At 38.1% G+C, this 22,989-nt stretch overlaps 1 protein-coding gene across 5 annotated transcripts in view; it reads right to left on the bottom strand.

The window, feature by feature from the left end:
* Window positions 1–7,181: 7,181 nt before the first annotated feature.
* B3galt1 (beta-1,3-galactosyltransferase 1) overlaps window positions 7,182–22,989 on the bottom strand; it is a 580,596-nt gene continuing 564,788 nt past the window's right edge. For all 5 annotated transcript variants that reach the window (XM_029554479.1, XM_017802393.2, XM_029554482.1 and 2 more), the window contains one exon: window positions 7,182–12,136. In XM_029554479.1, coding sequence (XP_029410339.1) covers window positions 10,928–11,908 — 981 coding nt within the window. In that variant the 5' untranslated portion in view covers window positions 11,909–12,136 and the 3' untranslated portion in view covers window positions 7,182–10,927. The remainder of the gene's footprint in view (window positions 12,137–22,989) is intronic.

Here is a 22,989-nt window from a genome sequence, read left to right as displayed (position 1 = left end):
AAAGAGAAACTTGTCTTCTCAGAGGATTCTGCCTCTTCTGACTCTTACTGGCATACTACCACAAACAGATGTTATCAATTGGGTAATCAACACAAATGGGATAATCAATTGCCTCCAATGAATATTTGATGATTGCAGTGCTTAATTATTTTTACAATGCACACACACACACACACACACACACATGTTATTCTGGGTCAGGGGTAAGGAAGGATCATGATGGATTAAAGCTTATGCTTAGGTTACAAGGGTATCCCAAGGCCTAGTAAGCTTGTATACATTAAACAAGCTGAGATAGTGTCCCAGAAGTCATTCCATAGGTAGCTTTCAGGGGTTTTAATTTGCCCAGTCCAGTCCCTCCCCTTCTCCCTTATTCTGAAATAGTGTGAAAGCCAGCATCTTTAGAGCTAATTACTGAAGCTAAGAAAAGAAGCAGCTTGGAGGAGGCATGCTAGGGATGGAGCTTCCAAAGGTCCACTTTATCAGGAAACAGGCACAATTTTACCTGTCTAGCAACAAGCCAATTGAGTTTTATTCATAGAAATTGTATTTACTAAGCCTTACATATATCTCACTTTGTATGAAGTCTTACCCACAAAGCAATTATTGCCAGTTATTTAACAATACAGTGACATGAGATAGTTGTTACACCATTTTGAATTAATAAGAGGCTAACCAAAAACCTTAAGAGGAAAACCCAGAGATGTCCACAAGCAGTTATGAAAAGCTCTGACATATTCCTAGGACTCTAAAATGTCATATGCATATATAAAGCTATGCACATGTCCAGGAAAGATGTAAAAGTATTGTTGGTCACAGCTCTGGAAAATGTTGAAGTAACTTGTGAACAGCAAGTGAAAGCTAAGGTAGAGCTGTAAACTGTCGGCCAGAGCATTGAAAGTGTGTCTCAATACACGCAGTGCCCCTTGGCGCAGAGCAGAAGACATATTGATTTAAGGCCTTTAAAGAAAGCTTCGTTCAATCCCTAGGAGCCACTGACTTTACATATTACAAATTTAAGTGGATTCATACAACAAAGAATATAGTTTTTACAAAAAGTTAGTTCAGAAAAGTCAATAAATAGTAACAAACACTACAAAAAATAGCAATAGCAACACATCTTGGTTTGGAAGGGACAGAGAAATCTCACTTCTAGAACTGTAATGTAGTATTATTTTAAATTTCTAAGTTTCAATATAACTATGAAATGTATAAGGGAGTAATATACATTGCCTATTTAGAGAAATAAAAATAAAATAAATAAGTAAATAAATAGTAAATAGTAAATAAAATTAGTAAATAAAAAGTCAGTAAAATAAGATTTAAAAATTTTATTTATTTTTAATTTTTTTAGATGTATGAGTGGTTTTCTTGCATGTATCTAAGTGCACATCTGTAATGTAATGCCCACAGAGACCAGAGGGGGGACATTGTAGCCCTGAATCTTGGGAGTCAGAAGTTTGATATTGGCATACTATTCAGAAATAAGAAGTCTGTGGCCTCTTATTCTCTGCACATTGGTCTGTCGTGGTTCTCTTTGTTAATCACCATCTGCTGTACAAGGAATATTCTCTGCTGAGAGTTGAAAGATGCATTAATCTCTGAGTATAACAATAGGTCATTAGAAATCAATTTAATAGTATATTTAGCAGGATAGTTATATTAGGCTTTCTCCCATGGCCTGTGGGCTGTTTAGCCTCAGGTTCCTAGGCCTAAGATCAATGTCAGGTATGGGATCCATCCTATGAATTGGACCTTAAATCCAATTAGAAAGTAGTTGGTTACTCCTATAATATTTGACCACTATTGCATAAGTTGGCATATCTTCTAGACCAGTTGTTGTAGCTCACAGGGATTCACAGCTGGATAAGGGTCATGTTAAATTTTCTCTTCAGATAGTTTGCTTAGTCCCTTCCAGCAGTATGAAACCTAGGCAGTAGAGATGTGAATTTGAAGTCAGTACCCTTAACTTTCCTGTGGGGGATTATATTGATGCCTTAATTGATGTGGGAAGGCCCAGCTCATGTGAGGGGCACCATTTTCTAAACAGGGGGCCCTAAACTGTGTAAGAGTAAAGAAAAGGAACCAAGAACAACAAGCATGTAAATGAACTTTTCTTTTTGCTCCTGGCTATGGACATATGCAACTAGCTGTTTGAAGTTCCTGTCTTGACTTCCCCACAATGATGGACTGTAACCTGGAATTTGAAGCTGAAACAAATTCCTGTCACTCCTAAATTTCTTTTCATTAGGTTATTTATATCACAGCAACAGAAAATGCCATATATTTTATGATTTAATTTATAGGAAATATTTGGAATCGGTAAATCTATTAAAAAACAGATTTATGACTGAAGTTCCAGTTGAAAGTAGAAGATCATTCTGTAGAGTGGATAATGGCCCCCAAAAGGAGCGTCATGACGAGTGTGGTTCTGCCGTGGAGCCTTGAGAACTTTCCAAGACTGAAGAACAGTGCTGAATGCACAACTAAGAAGATGCCGCTAGATGGAACCTCTGCTCTCTCTTCCATGTTAGAGGATGTGTTTCCAGAACAGCTCAGAGTAAGATACTCTCCTTCAAAGCAGTGTTTGTATTCTTGCAAGATAGATTCCTTACTAACTTTGATGCTCTGTCTGTTCCATTCTCCCCTTCTGTTTCATTCAATTTTGAACCATTTTGTAATACCCAATTTTATTAAAAAATTACCATTAGACTTAATAAATTAATTTCATTATCCAAAACAGAGGTTGAGGATAAAGAGAAAATGATAATAACTCTGCGGATAACTTGTCCTTGTTGAAACAACTCAGCCCTGACTTTTCAACATTAAAACATCCATAAGCAATTTGTAAACAAAGGCACAAAGTGGCCATGTTTGAAGAAAACATTATTTACAAAAACACATGGGGGACATATTTGCTGACTCTTACCCTAATGATGGATGTAAAGGTTTCTTTTTTTTTTTTTTTTTTTTTTAAGGTACAAATAAATAATCTGCTTTAAGGATCCTGAAGTCTCAGTTTTAAGTATTTATTTACTTGTATGGTTATTAGTTTGAAATTTGTCTTATCTGCTATACTCTTAGTCCTATGACAGTGAACTGACACTTGTAAATACTGATAATTGTGAAATAGGAATATAATAAGGTACTGTGCAAAGGAGTGATGGGGCTTAATTCATATGGAAGTGTCTGGGTAGGTCTCCCTGAAGAATTATACCTAGAATAAGTTCTGGATGTGGGTAAGTTATCAAAGACACCAGTGGGAGAACTGTGAGAAGTTAAGACTACATGAGCAGAGCAAAGACTAGGTCCTGAGGGAGGAGGAGGCAGGGCACTGAGAGGTCAGTGTGACTGGAATGTGGGGAGGACACAGGGACATATGTTAAGTGCCAAACAGAGATCTCATTAAATAAGACCTCAAAGTCCTATTAAGGATTTTGTATTTTTTTATGGTATACTGGAAAAATAAGGGAGATGGTTTAAATTTGGAGAGGGGAGATTAGCTAGGAAACTATATAGTGAAAACATAGTGTACCAATAAAATTGGAGGACCTAGGGATGAAGTCCTTGCACAAGACAGAAGCAGATATCAAAGCTAGTTTCCAGAGTTCCAATGCAAGCAACTGGGACTTAAGGGCCCAAATCCTGAGATGGGAAAATTGGGGAAAAAAGAGCAGGTTTGGGGAGAAGATACATCATGTTTGCTTCAGTACCATACCTGGTTAATCAATGGGCAGTCCATCCACCATCATCAGCAGCATTGCCTGGGAGCATAAACGAAAACCAGAACCTTAGGGTGTACTCCAGAACTACCAGGTTTCCTTTCAATAATATTCCCAGATAATGACTAAGCACATGGCAGTTTGAGAAACATGTTCACTCATCCTGGTCTTTCCAACTCCCACACTACCTGTGGTTTATACATGCCTAAGACACAGGTTGTCTTATGATAGATGTTTCTATCGAAGAAGTTTGTAGTAGTTTTTTTTTTTTTTTTTCCAAAAGGAAATGTGAACTAACATATATTTCAGAAACCCATGGAAAGAAAGCACAAACTGATACAAAGATCCATTCTGAGTGTGGACAAAGGCAGAAGTACAGGTGTAGAGGCAGATTCGAAGTGCAGAGGGCTTGTCTTCTTAATGGCCTAGCTTGTGATGGCTGACTCTCCAGCAGATCCTTTGCTTCCATGAAGGAAAAGGTATAATTAAACTTATAGATTGCCTGTTCTCTGTACTGACATGTGCACGGGAGTTCTGAGGGATGGAAGTTCTATTAAACTTCCTAGTGAACTGGGATTTCCTAATTCAGTAGGGCTATAGATTTTTTGACTTGCACCTTCTTGTATTTACTAGACTTGGTCAGTGTTGAATCAATTATTTATTTAGAATTCCTAATTCTTTTACTTGTGATTACATGTTGCTTAAATATCTTCAGCATATTTTTATTATCTTCAGCATTTCCCTTTTTGGTACTAAGTTGAATCAACTAAACATAATATATGCTCAGTACCAAATAACATGTAAATTAGAAGTTTGGAAAAAGATCAGGGATTGCCATGATCTTAGAAAGGGACTTGATCACCAAGAGGCATGAGAATTTGGGGGAGTCATGTTCTATGTCTTGATTATGGAGATGGTTACCCAAATAGGTGTATTTGTGAGAACTCATAGAAATATCCATTTAAAAAATGAATATTGAACTATATCACTAACAGTTTAATTTAATTAAAAAAACAGCAGAAGTTTCTATCTGAAAAGTAAATCGCAATGGGTATATCGCATTTCACAGCTCTGGGTGGAGTGATGGTAGTAGAATATATTTTGTATTCTGAGAGGTAATGAACATGGGTTTTAAAGCCAGAGGGCCTGAATTCACCCTGTAAATTACAGAATTCTCTGCTGCTTGCTTCCCAATCTGTCACCTGGAGATAGCAACATCCACTGCACGGGGCTGTTGTTAGGATTAAACAACTCAGAGGAAAGGCACTGAGAATTTAAGACTTTGCCTTGGCAGAAAATCTCCAGTGTTTTCCTCCCCCTCAGCTTATGCTTGCTGGAGTCATCCTTTGCTTCTCCTGAAAAATAGTCTTTGTGATGCCCAGCCTCCCCATCACAAGTAACTCTGCCCTACCTGCCATATCCAATGGCCACTGCTGAGTAACTGCTCTGGAGTAAACCTCAGAGAGAATAAATCAACTGTTATGCCATACTCCCTCCAGGTGAGGCCTGAGGTCACTGCAAGAGGCCTAGCAGATGGTTGATGCAATGTACCAAACTAATAGATTCTGTAAGGAAAACTAAATGGAAAAATGTTCTTGAGTGCTGGGCAACTCTGGCTGAAGACATAGTCGAGCTACTGTTATTACAGATATGTTGAATCAATTATACTTTTTCACTCATTTCTTTTTCATTCTACAAGAAAAGCCCATTTTAACCAGCAAAGAGGTAAGGAGATATTATCAGGAACAATTTTTCATGCACACATGGATTATAGTTTGGGACACATCACTCTTCTAAATAGCCCTGCTTCTGCTCTTTTTCTCTCTCTCTCTTTTAGAAATGTGTTCAGTTCTCTCCAGAGGTGTGAATTCATCTGGAAATCTATGACAAGTAAATTAGAAAATAGAATGTTTGCAATTATGATAATAAAGCTATGTGAAACCCACCCTCTCAGGTCTGATACCCACATATCTTTAAGCAATATATTAATTAAACTGTCGGTAATTGTAACAATTAAAATCAAGCTTTATAATTTTAAAAAACCACTCAGAAAGGAATTATTTAAAAATATATGCAGCTGTTGGTCTTAACGTAATTCATTTTGGTGACTGCGTTGTTTCCCTGACTCCATTCCCAGCCTTGTCCATGTGGTTCCTCATTCAGAACCAGAGAGATTTTGTGTCTAACATCTTTTTCAGTGTTGCTGTATTTCCCTAGGTCAGAGTTGGCAAGCATTTTTGATAAAGGGCCGGACAATAAATATTTAACTTTGCAGATTAAGACATGAAATTATATGTAAACGAAAATACTTAAAATAAGAGAGAAGACAAAGTTTCATGCTTTTTGGATTGGTAAAATTTAAAATGTTACATAGCAATGACTGATTTTTTCAATATACATCTACTACTGGGAAGAACAGACCTTTCACTGTTGGTGTAAAATGTTGCTTAGTTTGGGTTTGGTGTAAGTGTCCACTGTGAGATGCTCATTGTGGAATCCTTTTTAGCTAGTGGGAACAGGATGGCTGTAGTTTACAGACTGGTTTGACTGTCTCTGCTCTAGATCTATGTCCTCAACTTCAGCATGTGTCAAGGTTACGTATAGGGCTTGTTAAAATAGATTGCTAAACTACACCTTTAAGTTTCTGGTGCAGCCTAAGAATTTGCATTTTTAACAAGTTTATAAATGGATATAATTTTTCTGATCTAGGTATCAGGCATTGAGAATACTGCTCTGGATGTTAGTCCTTTTAAAAAGTCACATGGGATGCAAATCTGCATATTTTATGTTTTTATTGTTTGTTTACCTGTTAAAGCTCATAATTTTACCTTTTTGAAATTGGAGCTATAATGGGGGTAGGGTAGAGGGAACCCAAAGTTACATCTCCATTAAAACAGAAGACCTGTTTAGTTAGCTCAAAATGAATAATAATTTTTAAAAATCCTTTGTTTCTTAAATACTCGGTCTCTTGCTTACAGAGTAAGACACCAGCCACCAGCATTTACTTGCCTGCGCTACTGAATGCCTAAATAAATTTCCAGAAATTAAACTCTTGAAGTTGAATGCAATATTCCAAAGCATATTTGTGGGTGAATCATAAAATGGTGTTTTTGCCTTAGATTTAGCTCTGATGGGTGAGCACATTGTCAACAGAATGTCCCCACCACAGGAAGGATTTGCTGGCATTTTCAAGGCATACTATTTAAGAGGCTAGTTAAAAATCTTCTCTGAGGCCAACAAGGAGCAAGTGAGAAGTCTGTTTCCTAAACCCAAGAGTAGCCCATGATTTCTTTATTGGACCCAAAAAGTCTGCAGGTTGACTGCTAATTTGCTTTGTGCTCTTGTGGATGAGCCAGAACTGTGGGAAGATGAACACAACTGGCGGGCAGTAATTAATAGCATAATCACATCTCCCTACAGACAGTCATTCAAAACAACAATGACAATAGGAAAATGAGATAAGTTCTCCTTTTGTTTATTTGTCCCAGTGGTTTTAAAAAATCAGGTTTATGGAACCATAACTGTCACCTTGACAGATGGGCCTGTACATTAGCATCGTGCTTTCAATCAACAGTTTACATTTCAAGAAGGCGAAGAAAATGAATGTAAAGACAGCTTCATCTATTTGTTACATTTTGTAACACTGATACAAAAAATAGTATTCTGATTAGCAGCTTGATTGGCAACCCATGTAACCCTAAATAGTACTACAAACCTGGAGAGTGCACTTTTACAGACAATTACTTTTGGTGAAATCATATTTACAGTTTTGAACAAATAAATAAATGCAGTCATTAATATATAACAATATACCTAAATGTCAATTATCATCAACAAGCATTTCCAGTAAATTAATTTTTCCATTCACAAGGTACCTTTTTGTTTATAAAAGTATCTTCACCTTTACAGAAGAAATGATATAATCAGTTCCCCCACTAAACCCACATATTAGGAAAGGTAGAAAATGAATTCCAGACACTGTACATAAATTTTCCAATGTCTTTTGGTAGAAGAATTTGAAAAACTCCCTCTGTCTTCTCTGTGAAGTTTGTTTACCCCATATCTTTTCACACAGGGGTTTTGTTTTTCCAAATTTCATCCAATTCAAAAATGATCTTCATGTTTTGAATCTGTTTATTTAAAAGTACATCGTTGTATAATGAAACTGCTCCAGTATGAGAAGACCCAGAACCGTATGAGCTAGGCACCAAATAAAGCTTTTGTTTCTCTAAGAAATACATTAAGAAACTTTGAGGTTATAGACACTGATCATTGACATCCATTGTTGTCCAGTACATAATGAGAAAATAGGTGGGGAGACAGTGCTTAGGAAGAATTATTTGAATGATTTCTGGGAGAATACTGTCATCACTGTTTTAACCTTATGATAATTATTATTATTGCAGTGCTGAGAAGGACTGAACCCAGAGCCTTCTGCATGCTAGACAAGTGCTTTACCATGGCACTATATCCCCTGCCCCAGAATATTACCATCATTATGAATCATTTTTTTTTGTCAAGGAAGTGGTAAGAATGGCTTAACAAACAACTACAATAATCTGGCCAGTTTTATGTCATAGAATTAACAAAAGTCAAAAATTAAAACTTTTCCTTGACTAGTCAAATATTCTTTGAACATTCAAAAAACAAAGATCAAACATGCTTAAGGCTATTGAAATACTGGACAAATGGCCTTGCCTCACCAAGCTCCATGCAGAGAAACTGTTATGTAGCAAGCAGATTCTAGCTGTACATACAGTTGGGGGTGAGGAAAAAAAATGCCTTTAAAATATATACACGTGATCTCTGATGGCTATTTACATGTTTGTCATATGGGCACTGTGTAACAAAAAAGTTAGGAAATAGATTTTTAAGATGTGATTTTCTGATTTTTGCTGCTTTTCAAGATTAGGGCTCTTTTTGTACTCTATACACACATACAAAGCAGTTTATAGATGTACAGGCATGGTTATTATAATGTACATTTCATTGACATCAAAAGTGGCTTGACTGAGCGTGGAGTAGATAGATGCAAGACTGTAGCAAGAGGCAGAGACTATGTTTAGCTGTACAACTGGGAGGCGAATGAGGCATGACATTGAGACTTTCCCGGTGATTGGAGTTCACAGCAGTTGAGGCTGGAATGGTGGGAGGGTGGCTCACCTTGTCCTGTGTCATCTCTTCCCAGGCCACTTAGCCACTGTTTAGTGATCAAAATCATCACATTAAAGGATGGGAAATCCTGCCTCGTATTGAGTACATAGGGGTGAGAGAGCCAGCATTTTCATGTAATGAACCATGATACCATTTATTCCTTCTGTCTATCACTATCAACTATGGGGGCACCCAGAGTTCGGGTTCAAATAAAATAGATAAAACAAAATAGAGAAAGTGGAATGTTCTTTCAGTTGTGGGCTTTTCTATGAATGAGAGCAGGGAGTTTTCTAATGAATGGTGGGTGTGCAACATGTAGATTTGCTGAGTGTTTATTCTTCTTCTGATGGAGCTGACTGGCTCTACCTATCCTCCAGGCTTTTAATAATTCAGGACAAATTTTTCCTAAGATCTAAGTTATGTGGATGCATTTTGTAAAGCATGTGCAAAGCTCCTCCCTGAAGCCAAGCCGCTGACTTCACTATCAGCACCTTGGAATACCAAGGCAACGCATGGAAGTGACAGCGCGATCAGTGAAACTGGAGACATGTCAGAGAGGCTGGGGCTTCTTCACACAACTAACTTACAGCCATGAAACATCAAAGGCTTGGAAGAATTAGGTACACTGATAGTTCACAGTTGATCTTTATTTTGGTAGATTGTTATATTAAGATGACGTTACTACAACTGATCACCATCATTATAATTACTGTAATCATTTTAGCATTTAGCTTAATGCATGACACATGGCATTACATAGCACCTTTTAAACTAAGGATCTCAAAATGCTTATTAGCAAATGTGATTTTCTCTCACAGTACCTGTGAGGTAGATATATTTTTCAGCCATTTTACAATGAGCATACAGAAGTACATCAAAATTAAGTGGCCTGTTCTTATGTCCATGCAAGTTTGGTGGCATCAGTAAGATCTGAATTCGGGCTTCCACACTTTTTCTTCCTATGAATCTTCGTGACAGAGCTCTCAGAATACCTCAGAACAGTTTTGCTGCTAAAGGTACTGGGATATTTCAGATGTTAGAGTATTACATCATTGATAGCAGGGTCAAATCTTTCAATAATATTGGTGCCTCTTAAAGATTTTCTCACCCGCTTTGCAAATGTGTGAGAGGGGCATTGCATACTACAGCTAGGCTTATGTATGTTATTATAATGTATATCTAAATTTGCATTTTCTCAGTTGTAATTTATTGTTTTTGGGTCTCCTACCAACTTGTTTTCTATACACGGAGACATGTGCCCGCCAGATTCCAAAACTGTAAAATGCACTTAGAGACATTCCGTGGAAGGAAGCAGGTGAGATTATTACATTTGGCAGTCTCCTTGGAGGCACCATGTAATGTTTGTTTTGAAAGAGCAAAAAAAAAAAAAGTTGCTTTGTTTACTTGAAGTAGCATTTTATATACATTCTACCCACCCACTGATCAGGTTTAATCCTTGGAAGTATAAGCAGAGTTGTTTTCTTAACATACAGAATATTTGATTTTCAAGCTTAAATTCACATCTATTTTTACCACAGTCTCCCTGGTAAATTCAATTCTTGGTGGAAACACAAATTCTGCACATCTTACATGGCAATATATGTAAAAATTCAATATAACAACAACACATACTATCACTAATCATATTCAATGTATCTTCCTGTATACCATTTCTGACTTATTTTTTAAAGAGTTATTTATTTATTTTTTCAGATATGACATGAAGACATTAACGTGAGTTTCCATTTCCTGAACCAGATTTTTATCTCAGATGCACAGTGCATAAACGCTACTAGTTGTTTAGAAGTCATTTTTTGAGATGAAGGGCAATGTCTCAAGACCTGAGAATGAAATCTGGCCCTTCTAACTCACTATTTCTCTGACCAGAACCTAACACTTGTAAATTGGTGATTCAAGAAAGGAATTAGGAACAGGAAGCAAAAACTACAAAACCCCTTCACTGGTTCATTTCCCCTTGGTGACACCTGTAAAATACCAATACCGTAGGCCCCATTTCTTAAAAAAGAAACTTATTTACATTAGTAAAAATCCTAACATCTGAGATGCTTCTTGCTTGACATGTCATTCCAGATTCTGTGCATTTCTTCTGGAGAGATCTGATGCACAGTGATAACACGGCGGTACCTACACAAACTATAGGCCATTTTCCAGTGATTGAATCCACTGTTCTGAAAAGGATGTATGCCTAGCTTTCTGAGACACAGTCCTACATACACATCTTCAAGATGAAGCAGCCTGGTGTGGAGTGAGGTCTTGTAAATGAGTTCAGCAACATCAGCTGAAAAGATATAGCCAGTCCCTGAACAGAATGGCGGGTAGTTGCTGTCAGGGTACAAATCCCTGGGCATGTACCACTTACTGCGGACATCCCGGATTGGCCCACCATTGATGACATATCCTGTAAAATATCTTCTTCTTGGTTTGGTGGAGGGTTTCAGGAGTTTATAAATAAGGTTGTCCATGTTTACAAAAATGTCACTGTCTGTTTTCATGACATACTTGGCTTTTGAGCAGAAAGTGGCTACCCACCTCATCCCCATCAACGTTTTGAGGGTCAGGTTGTGGTAGGAGTCGATGAAGTCCTCTACAATGATGTCATGGAAAATCTGGCTTTCTTGTTCCACCATCTGATTCAGAACTGGATCAGCATTCTTGCCCAGGAGGAAAAGCGTGACTATCTTGATCCCTTTAAAGTTGTTCTCATCCCCCCACGTCTCCCGGATTGCCTGTCGGGCGTCAAATTCCTTGTGGGTGGTGCTGATAAGAATCACAAGGAAAGGAATGCTTTTCTCACATTTGTTGGGCTCATTTATAAGAAATTCAAAAGAATGTGGGTTTATAGGTCGAGTTCTTATGTTACCAAAGGTCGAGTTTTTCCTGATAACTGCTAGGTGGCTGAATGGCTTTGAGCCAGTATAGGAAGAAGTAGGACGAGTTATGCTCAAGTACCAGAGAGCACTGGCCCAACACACAACGGTCAAAACGTACAAGCAGGAGACCTTCGAAGCCATTGTGTTGAGAGCACGTCTAGTCCAGGTATTGCGGAATACACCCTTTTGGCACTAGTTTCTTGTCATCTTTCAATGGCAGCATATTACTCAGAAATCTAAATTTTTGCAAGAGTGACCTAGAGGTTGTCCATGGGCCTTAGGGTTGGTCTGGTGTTATCAAATTGCATTCATTGTATTTTCTTCCAAAACTGATGGAAGCTCCATGTCTCAGAAATCTTCCTCTTAACTCTGAAAAAAATCAATAAAGTACAATTTTTGTTCAGTTTACATAGTCATTTTCGTATTCTTGAAGAAATATAACAATGGTATAAGAGTTACCCACAATGACTACAATAAACATGATCATTCATCCATAAGTCCTGAGAATCTCCTGGCATAACCTCCCCACTTCTCCTTGCCTATGGAGAAGTATATGTATATCTATACTCAAAACACAAATCCACTGGGTATGAGCACTAGACAAATAGGAAGTAAACTGAACACTAGTAATTTTCTAAAAAGCATATCCTTCAGAAAATACCTTGCAACTAATCATTTTCTGACTCTAAAGTCTTTCAGACAAGAAAAGCTCACATATGGCCTCAGATCTCTTCCATTTTCCAACTTTTTTATTTGTTTGATTCTGATAAAGGAATAAATCTTAACATTTCTTTGCTTTCTCTAATTCTATGTTTGAAAAATGTGTTGAACACCACCCAAAGTACCACCTTTCTAATACCATGCTTCCCTTGGTTCAGATTTAGGAAGAATTTCTGCCTGTTCCTGATTTGGGACTTGGCAAAACTCTTAATGTATAATTCTGCTTTCTCTGAGACTTCAGAAAATATCCTAATTTCTTGTTATGGTTTGAATATCAAATGCCCTTTCCCAAGCTCATCTATTGGAAGGTTGGCTCTCAGCTGGCCCTATTTTGGGAGCTAGTAGAACATTTAGGAGGTAGGGACTAGCTAGAAGAAGGAGGTCCAAGGCCATACCTTTCACATGCACCTGGTCTCTGATCTTTTCTTCGCTATCTGCTTTCTTTCTGTCATAAAGTGAAATCTCTTCTGCATTCTCCCACTACCTTGACATTCTTCCTCACTGTTAGGTGTTGAATTAGACATTAGCAGACTTGGAGGACATTGGGGCTCAACCCTACACTCATAATCAGGAGCCAGTAAAGAACTGGAACTGCAGGACTCTAATAACTGGTCAGAAGAATGGAGTCTGAGTCATATCTCTCACTCTGGGAGGAGACTCACCTTCCTACACTTCCTGGAAGGTTACAAACCTTATGATTACTGAAGGCTTTCTAATAAAGAACAAAGGCGTACCTGCAAGAGTCAAGAGTCTATCCAAATGTCCTGTCAACTACTTGAATAGGAGTAGTCTCTCAGGTAAAGCTTCTTTTACTAAAGACTTTAGAAATGGCATAAACACTCTCTAATATATGGATTAATGCAATGGTCCCTTCAGCCATTATCCATTCTTATCTCTTGAGAGAGCTTTTACTCTAGCATGCAATAAATTCTACCTAACCTCTACACCAGGCTCTGTGTGTCTTGTCTAACCTCTCTTAACTGTGAACACAAGGACCAGGGACCCCAGGAGAGTCCAGACCGATAAACCAGCCAAAGAGTGTGGAGCCACTGAAACCATTATCCAAAATAAATCTTTCCTTTTTGTGAGCTGTTCTCTGAGATGCTTTGGTCACAGCCACACAGAAGTAACCAATACACCCCTTGTGCATGGAAAGTACCAACTAAACATCCTTTCAAATAGCTGGTTGCCATTGATCTTGGAGTTGATCTAAATGGTACAGATTTTTCAGTTTTCAATTCTCCTATATGCTCCCTTGAGAAATATTATTCCTAGCTTATTTTCTTGTTTTCCTTAGTTACATGTACCTATAAACATTGCAGGAGTGTAGTGAGAAAGACAATTGATATTGGGGTCCACAAATTCAGTGAAGATGTGGCAAAAGAAACTGGTGTTCAATGAAAAAGTTGTCCTTCAAAACACCAAAAATTTCTAGAACTGGTAATGCTTTCTAGAACTTTGAATCCTCATCCCAGTTAATACGTCAGGTTACAAAGTTCATTCATGTAAAAAATTGCTTCTTCTTTCCTGGTTAGAGCAGAATGTGTAGTAGCCCTGCAAGGCAGTGATAATAATACCAATTTCAAAGTCTTCTTCAAAGAAGGCTGGTGTTTAAATGTGTGGACTGTGTTGAAAGATTAACTGGGACTGTGTGTGGAAAATCATGCTTCTAACTTTTATAGTCATAATTAAATGAAAAGACAAGATGTGCAACAGCAGATACAAAATCCATACTCTTGTCTGAGGTAAGAGCTAACTGTGAGTGTATGACCTATATGAGACCAGCAATTATTTATTGTGGCTATGGCTCTAACTGAATATTAGGGTGGCTTCAAGTCACATGACTATAGATAATAGTAAAAACTCTGTAAATATATGATTCAGTATTCTTGGCCTCCCAGAGGACACTTCTTTTTAAGGTGCTCTAAAGCTGATAGCAAAAATGTCATGATGAATGGCTTCAAGCAAATAAGGAAGCTTTGAAACTTTAGAAGGTGAGAAAAGGAACTGAGCAAAACTAGTAGTAGAGAATGTAGAAAAGAGCTTCCCAGTTTAGGAACACAAATGTCAGCCTCATTTCAATCCCAAAGGCTTGTGAGCGAGTCCCAAGATGGTAATAGAAACCAAACTTCACCATTATTTTATGTTGTGTATCCCATTCTTATAAGCCTACCTTTACCCTTCTGCCCTTATTTCTTGCATACTTTCCTACTAAATTGTGAGTCACCTATTACTAAGATGTCAGGGAACTCTGGAACAGCCTTATGTGGAATTAGGTCATCTTCAGGGGAAATTAATCAGGTGATTAACTGAAGATTTCTTTAAATTTGATCTCCTTTTTATTGCCCCTTTCCTGTCCCTTCAGAGTCATAGTTAAGTCTTCCTTCAAAATTTGTTCATTCATTTGTGAATTTGATAACTGTGAATATACCAACTAGTCAAATATTTTAATAACTGTTGTACATTAAGAATCAACGAAAGAGAAATACAACCCAAATTCTCACCTCAGGAATTCCTGGGCTAAGAGGATAGATTTTAAGTAAACAATTCAAATAATTCTAACTCTAAGGTTTTGGAGTATATAGAAATGGAGTGGAGGAGAGACTATCATATGGTAGAACAGACACAGTGTAATTCCAGAGACCACCATTCTCAAAGGTCTTCTCTACCTTATCCCCGAGTCAAATAATGATGGAATAGAATGGAGGCCAGCAGGGAAAGAGAAGAAAAAGAGCTAAGCTGAATCCTCGAGCACAACTGAAAAATATCTAGATAGATGTTACATAAGCAAAGGAAAGTGAAAATACACAGAGCATGATCTGTACTGGCATGGTAAATGGTTGAACAAAAAGAGAGAGGACAAGGTGATGAGGAGGATGGTGGGAGGTGGACTATAGAAGGTGTCAGGGCATGTGGAAACTATCCTGTGAGTAGCTGGCTTCTCATCTGTGTACTCTAAAGGGTTAGAATTTTACCTTCCTCAAATTCTGTCCACTGACTCATAAGCAATTCATTTTTCTATATTAAAATGTTCTTTCTCCCAACAGTTCTATGTCCTAAAGGAATGAGAGTTTGTTTTTTTGCTTGTTTTTAGTGAATTTTTGTATATTTTACACAGAATATCTCAATTAATCTTAATCATCTTTATACCCCTTTCCCCAGTATGCACAAATCCCATGCAAACTCAAACAGACAAAAACCCAGCGTAGAACTGGAGAAATGGATAGTAGATCCCAATCTTAGCTGAAGAAATAGTGGCAACTGATTGCTCCTAAGTGAGGAAGAACTGATATTCCTAAAGTGAGAGACTCTAGATAAGCTGCCTAGACCTCAACAGATGAATGTGCACTGAGAATTTGTTTTATTTGCTACCTTTCTGTAATATTATTCTGGACAAAAGGATTGTATAATACAGAGGAAGTTTAGAATCAGCTAAAAAGGAGAAATAGAAATAAACAAGAGCATGAAGAAAGCTTATACATTTATATTTTTCACAGAATGCTCTTCCCTAAACAATTAATAAATATGATAAATCTTAGCATTATTATTGTTGACTCTCATTTTGTTTGTTTCAAATTATTATTATTTTGATTTTTGAGACAGAATCTTGCTATGTAGCTCAGGCTGACCTTGGAATACTGAGCATCCTCCTGAGTGCCAGAATTACAGATGTACACCATCATAGTTAGCTCATCAGCTTTCATTTTAAAATGCATATTTCAGACCAGGTACTGTGCATTGTGCTATTTTCTATGACATTCTATTCTACTTTTTGGAGCATCATTCTTTTACAGTGTTTCAAGAGAGGTATCATTGCCTCCATTTTACAGGAGGAAGAAGGGAAATCAGATATACTAAACAGCTTATTCAAGATCACATTCAGTAGGAAACAATGTAAATGGCTACTCCCCAGCTTCCTATGGTCTTTGGGCATAAGAGGTCTTACATTCCTAGTTTATGCTGGGAGCATGTCAGGCTGCTGTTCTTGTGATCCTTGAGTATATTTTCTTAGATGTATATCCACGGCTTAGATTTTAACTTTAAGTAAGCTAAACTGAATTGTTAACCACAATTAGCAGTTATCTGGAAAGGGTGTGGATATTGTAGGCAAAGGAAATAGCATGTGCAAAGGCATAAAATGAACAAGAATGTGGTGAGGACCAGGGCCATAAATGGTTCATCCTGCAGTACAATTCTGTAGGGATTCTTGATCATCAGAACATGCTCATTTACAAAAAGCACATTAGAGCTGAAAGGAGGTGGTGGTGGGTGAAGAAACTCCACATTTGAAGGAGTGTTGAAGCACTTTGCAGGTGCACATCTCTGAAGTCCTGAAGCACATAGATTAAAAAAAAATCCTATTTCTGATGACCTTTTTTATTTTTTCCTCAGACATCAGAACAAATATAAGCATAGTATCACATCTCAGTCAATACTAAATGCATTAGCATTTACTAAGGCCTCTGTTTAGAAAAAACAAACAAATCAGAGAATCTGAAATATGAAAAGGAACCAGTACAGAATCTGAACAGTGGCTAAGAATAATGTGATGCTTTAGAAACTAAAAACCCAAAACCAAAACCAAACCAAACCAAATCAAACCAAAACAAAACAAAACAACAACAAAAGCAGGGCCAGAGAGACGGTTCAGTGGGTAAAGTTAAGAGCACTGGCTGCTCTTGCAGAGGACCTGTGTTCTATTCCCAGCACTCACATGTAAGCTAACAACTGTCTATTGACTCTAGTTCCAGGGGGGTTTGATGCCCTCTTCTGACCTCCCTGGGCATTGCATGACACAGGTGCACTTACATGCATGCAGGCAGTATACATAAAATTAAAATAATAAAAATTGTAGGAAGTGGTGATGCATGCCTTTAATCCCAGCATTTGGGAGGCAGAGGCAGGTGCAGGCAGATCTCTGTGAGTTCAAGGCCAGCCTGGTCTATATAGCGAGTTCCAGGTCAGCTGAGGCTACAGGAAAATCCTGTCTCAAAAAGGCAAAATAAATAAGTAAATAAAAATAAATAACAAATAAAAATAATAAATAAAATGCTGGGTGTGGTGGTGCAAGCCTTTAATCCTTAGCCCTTGGGAGGCAGAGGCAGGTGGATTTCTGTGAGATCTGAGCTAGCCTGGTCTCCATAGTGAGTTCCAGGCAGGCTGGAACTAGGGAGACCCTGTCATATCGTCATCATCATCATTACCATCATCATCATCATCATCATCATCATCAAAACTGGCCATTTTGTAATAAAACAGATTTCTTGGGTGGCCAAACAATAGAAAGATGTGTCTCTGGATAGCAAGTGGTCATGTAACTAAAGATGAGAAAGAGTCACACAACACAATGATTTATCTCACTCAGGCCAGATGAAGTTGTTTCTGGGCTAGCATGTTCCCACTCACACTTTGTATAATCCTGTGTTGTGAATTGTATTCTCTTTGTTTCAGTGGCCTTAAATGCGAAACAAGAACAAATATAACTTCTTTATTTCTGTAGTAGAGGTCTTCACAATCATTACTAGGTCATTTGAGTGTTTTGGGGGACGGAGGGGAGGGATACTTCAGCTAGCATTAGGATGAAAGCACAGGATTTAATGAGACTAGAAAGATGTTGATAGTTTACCAATCCATAGCATGGGAGGCTGAGCATGTAGATTATCCAATTCTTTCAAATACATAGGATTGCTCTGTTTCGTTAGTGAGTGTACAATGCAGATATTCCAATTAGAGAAATCTTTTAACCTTATTTTTTTTCCCCTGAAAAACTCAAAGCCAAAAACTCCACTAAAAAACAAAGGGAAAAATCAAACAACAAAAAAGTCAGCTGAGAAATTCTGGGGAAGATATTTACTGCCACAAAGTACAATCTTCTGGCGAGTTTTATAAGACTAAAGATGCCACTGGACGCGGATACACTGGAGGACATTTGGGGACAAACACCTGAATGAATAGGACTCAGCATGTGTGGCAGAGTGCATAGTGTTCGGTGCAATGGGGGGAGCATGGATCAGGGAGGCGGGTCTGGATTTGAGTAGGAAATGTATGAAATTTATAACACTCTCTCCATATATTTATCATCTATCTATATATATCTTGTTTAACAGGCAAGTTAATGTATCAGTAAAATAGAAAGTTGTGCATATAGCTTTTGTCATTCTTTTTAGCAGTTTTACAACTGCAAGACACTGAAGACACGTTAACTTGCTATCTGTTAAATACAAATCCCTCCAAATAGGAGCATTCAACTAGGACATTAGAAAGATATTCCCCACCCCAGGGGCCTTACTGTATTACAGATTAGCTCATTCTCAGAACTTTCTAGTAAATATGCACCTTTGCCTTTCAGGAAGTTAATGGGGCAGAATTTTCTATTTAAGAAGCACTTGTTTCTCCTAGAATCTGCATGGTGGATTGTTTGTTATTCTGAATAATTTATTTAAAGCCCTCAAACTTATCAGAAGTGTTCTTTTGTTTGATCAGAGGTAAAGCCTCAGAAGTGATCAGTGTCACTGGTCATCTCTGCACAGTTGTGTGTCCATGTCCATTATGGGACAGACAGGGAGATGATTAATTTTATATTCACCTTAACCAGGCTAGGAGATACCCAGAGAGCAGGTGAAAAATTATTTCTACATATGTCTCTGGAGGTGTTTCTAAAAGGGATGAGTGTTGGAAGTGTTGAGCAATGAGGAGTCTCGCACCAAAGCAGGCGGGCATGATTTAATCTGTAAGAGCCTGAATAGATTAAAAACTAGAAGAGAGCAAAATTGCTTTCTCTACTTGAGCTGACACATTCACCTTCCACTCTAGGCACCCTTTGACTCATCCTGGGAACCACAACATTGACTCCTTTTCTTCTCAGACCTACAGGTTTGAACTGAAGCCATATATCAGACCTGGCCTTCCAGCTTGTAAACAGAAGATTGTGGACTTCTCACGTCCCATAATCTTATTAAATAGTCCCTCATGATAAATCTCCATCCATCCATCCATCCATCCATCCATCCATCCATCCACTCACCTATCCATCTATCCTAACCAAGTCTCCAGAGAACCCTACTAAAGGCAGATGTGTTGCCCCTGATTTTTTCTGCCACACACTCTAGGTTGGCTTGGTGATCATTCTGTTGCCCTTTCCCATGGGTTTGTAGGAACCTCAGCAAATATCCTGCTTCTACCCTCTGATGTTTCAAAGATCATCTCTACATTTTGATTTTCTTTGTGTTTTCAAATCTACTTCATTGTTCATCAAAGATGAAAATGCACTAGCTGAAAAAGGATGTGGGAGCTGGCACTCCAGGAAAGAGAAAGGACACACAAATGCAAAAAATGGTCCAGGTAGTACTAAAAGCTCTGAAGCAAGTAAATGAAATAGTAAAACAGAATTAACAGAAGGAAGTTGCTTTGCTAAACTGATCTCACCCTGAAGGAACTTCATCTGAGCAGAGAACAAAAGCTTAGTTACCCTTAGCCTTTCACTAAGTTTTTGTGTCTGGAGTTTAGCTTGTGTGGTTAATACTTGATTTGGATGATTGTTGCAGTTTTGACTTCTACTCCTCCCTGGTCACTTGGATCTTCCTGGCTGTGTTTCTTATTTTGGTCATTCTGTTCACTCCTGCAGTGCCTCCAGCTTCTAGAGCCACAGGTGGGTCACTATATCATTTCTCTAGGGCTATTCTAAGAAAGTACTACAAGCTGGTCAGCATTTAGGGCCTCAGCCCTGAAGGCTGCATCTCTGAGAAGGTTTTGGCAGGACAGGCCCCTTTTGATGGCCATAAGAATGATAAATCTCTTCCAAGTCTCTCCTCTGGCTTCTTGTCATTTTCTGGCATTTTTCCCATTTCTTGGGTTTGTACACGTGTTAAGTTGATCTCTGTTTTCACCTCTGTGGGACGGTGTCACTGTATATGCACCTTTTATGTCCTGTTCCCCCCTTTTCATAAGGATACCAGTCATATTGGATTAGGGACTACTATAATCACCTTCTTTTAACTAGACCAAAACTGTGAAGACTATTTCTAAATCAAGTCCCATTCTAAAGAATGCATAGGGGGTGCTTCAGTGTCTTTTTACAGAAGAGGAAGTGGATGGAAAGATTGTAAGAGCCAGAGGTAGTGGATGAGTACAATGAAAGAGTCATTTCCAGGCACAGCAGGACAGTGGCACATATGAACCCACAATGGCTGTGACAGGATGTGCAAGACCTGTATAAACCCAAGTCAGACAAAAACCCAACATGGAGGGGAGAGGTTGGCACAAACTCCCAGCCCCAGCTGAAAAACTACTGGTAATTGATAACCTCTGGGAAAGGGAGTCAGTTTTCTTTAAGGATGTGTCACCGGGTAGGTTGACCACACTCCAGAGGATGGACCTACACCCAAGAGTATTGGAGAATGCAAATTGGACTTGATAGGCCTTAAAAAATAAAAAAAATAACCATCACATATATGTATAGACATGCAAGCACATACAAACATATAAACATATGTTATATATATATATATGTATATATATGTAGAGATAGAGAGAAACAAAGTGGGGGTAGGGAGGAATCTGAGAGGAGATGGGGAAGGTGTTTGAATATGATCAAAATACACTATGAAATTATCAAATAATCAATAAAATATTATTTAAACATTTTAAATGTGTCTTTTTGGAAGGGTACAGTTCAGCTTGTATTGTCTACTTTTACTGGATAGCAACAGGATAAAATACTTTGCCACACATATTTCCCTCCTATACATTTAATTTTCAAGATTTCAAAGGGTGAAAAATTTGTAATTAGCATTCAAAGAAGAATGAAAAATGAGTGAAAATGAACAGAAGATATGGTGTATTTTTAGATTAAAAAAGAAAGGAGGTCAGACCAGTGCAGGACCACATGAAGAGCAGGCCCTGGTCTGAAGTCATCTTTGATCCTGTCACCTTCTTTTTCCTTTGAATCCCTAGAATCATTACACTTGTTAACACAGAGAAACCAGGATTCTGGGCCGCTCCTGAGCCCACAGCTCTGGAGACACTGGCTTGACTTCTGGAGAACAGGGAAATCCTCCCATATCATCTCAAGCCACTGACCTGTCTGCCATTCACAGGTTTGCATATGGACATACTGCAAAAGTGCTTTAACACAGGGACTCATGTAAGTGACTTAAAAAATAGGAGGAATGATAAAGCCATTAGAAGAAAGAAAACTCACTAAGAGAGAGGTAAGTCAGGAAAATAGACAAAGGAAGGAAGGAAAGAGAGGAGATAGGGTGAGAAGAAGAAAGGGATCTGGGAAGTGAGGGAGGACCAACTTCTTAGGAAATGCTCTTGAAAAGGGAAAAATGCTGGTTATGTCCTTGTATCATGATATTGAGTAGGGCAAAAGAGATCTATTCTGAAAAAGGAAAGATGTTTGAGTAAAATCAAAGCATCTTCATTCTGTGGGGAAATTCTACATCGACTGCAACAGAAATAATTGATGAATGAGCCCCACAGGCCAGAGCTCCTAGCTGTCTGTATCAATCTGGCATATGGTTATGTTGATACCTGGCTCTTCCTTTTCTCTCACTTTTGTACTTATGCTATAAGTAAGTACAGAAGAAGAAGAAGAAGAAGAAGAAGAAGAAGAAGAAGAAGAAGAAGAAGAAGAAGAAGAAGAAGAAGAAGAAGAAGAAGAAGAAGAAGAAATAAAACGCTATTAACTAGATAATGGTCCTTGAAGGAAGAATTTCATAAACCATTGTGCTATCCAGCTTGCTTAACTCCAAGTCACAGGGCTGGCTTCTTCTCTTGGCTGTTCTTTTAAGCAAACCTCCTTGCTATGAAAGGAATCAGGCTCCAGGAAGATCAAATCCCCAAAGGCCCCTCCCAGAAGTTTTCTGACTCCTCTACTGCTGACAGACAAAGAACTAATTTGTTCCTTTTAAAATTTTAATTATGAGTCTTTTCAGAGAGACCCCAAGATTGAACTTACCCCATGAATCATGAGTAACAAAGAAGGGGCAGAGAGGAAAAGATAATATTCATCAGTTTGGGCAGCTGAAAGCTTCCTTCCCAAATCTGGAGAAATTTGGACCTTGCTCCTTTTTAGTTCAGTATACTTTGACATTTATTGAAAGGGGCTTTATAAATCCTTGCCTTTGGAAGAATGGGAAGAACCTGCAAGAGGAGTGGCTCGTGCGGGGACATCTTTTCAATGGGCTCAGGGCTCTTGTTACTGTAAAATCCACACTATTTCACGGAGAAGAATGTGCACTTCAAATTAGAAAGGAAGATTATAGCTTTCTTAAAAATCAATGTGTTGCCCTAGTTCTAGAATTCAAAGATTTTTTTTTCATTTTTTTATTTTTAGCATCACTATAATCCTCTCAGGGAAAAATGAAAATGAGTATATCTCATTATTTTAAATAAATGCTCTGCTTCATTTGCATGGATGTATAGTGTATCTTGACTGCCTTATAGAAGACAATTTTAAAAGACAGAGCAATCACTTATTTAATCATAGGCACCTGAAA

This window comes from Nannospalax galili, unplaced genomic scaffold (assembly GCF_000622305.1).
Source record: "Nannospalax galili isolate Female #2095 unplaced genomic scaffold, S.galili_v1.0 scaffold165, whole genome shotgun sequence".
Lineage (NCBI taxonomy): Eukaryota > Metazoa > Chordata > Mammalia > Rodentia > Spalacidae > Nannospalax > Nannospalax galili.
This window is presented reverse-complemented; position numbering and strand designations above follow the sequence as displayed.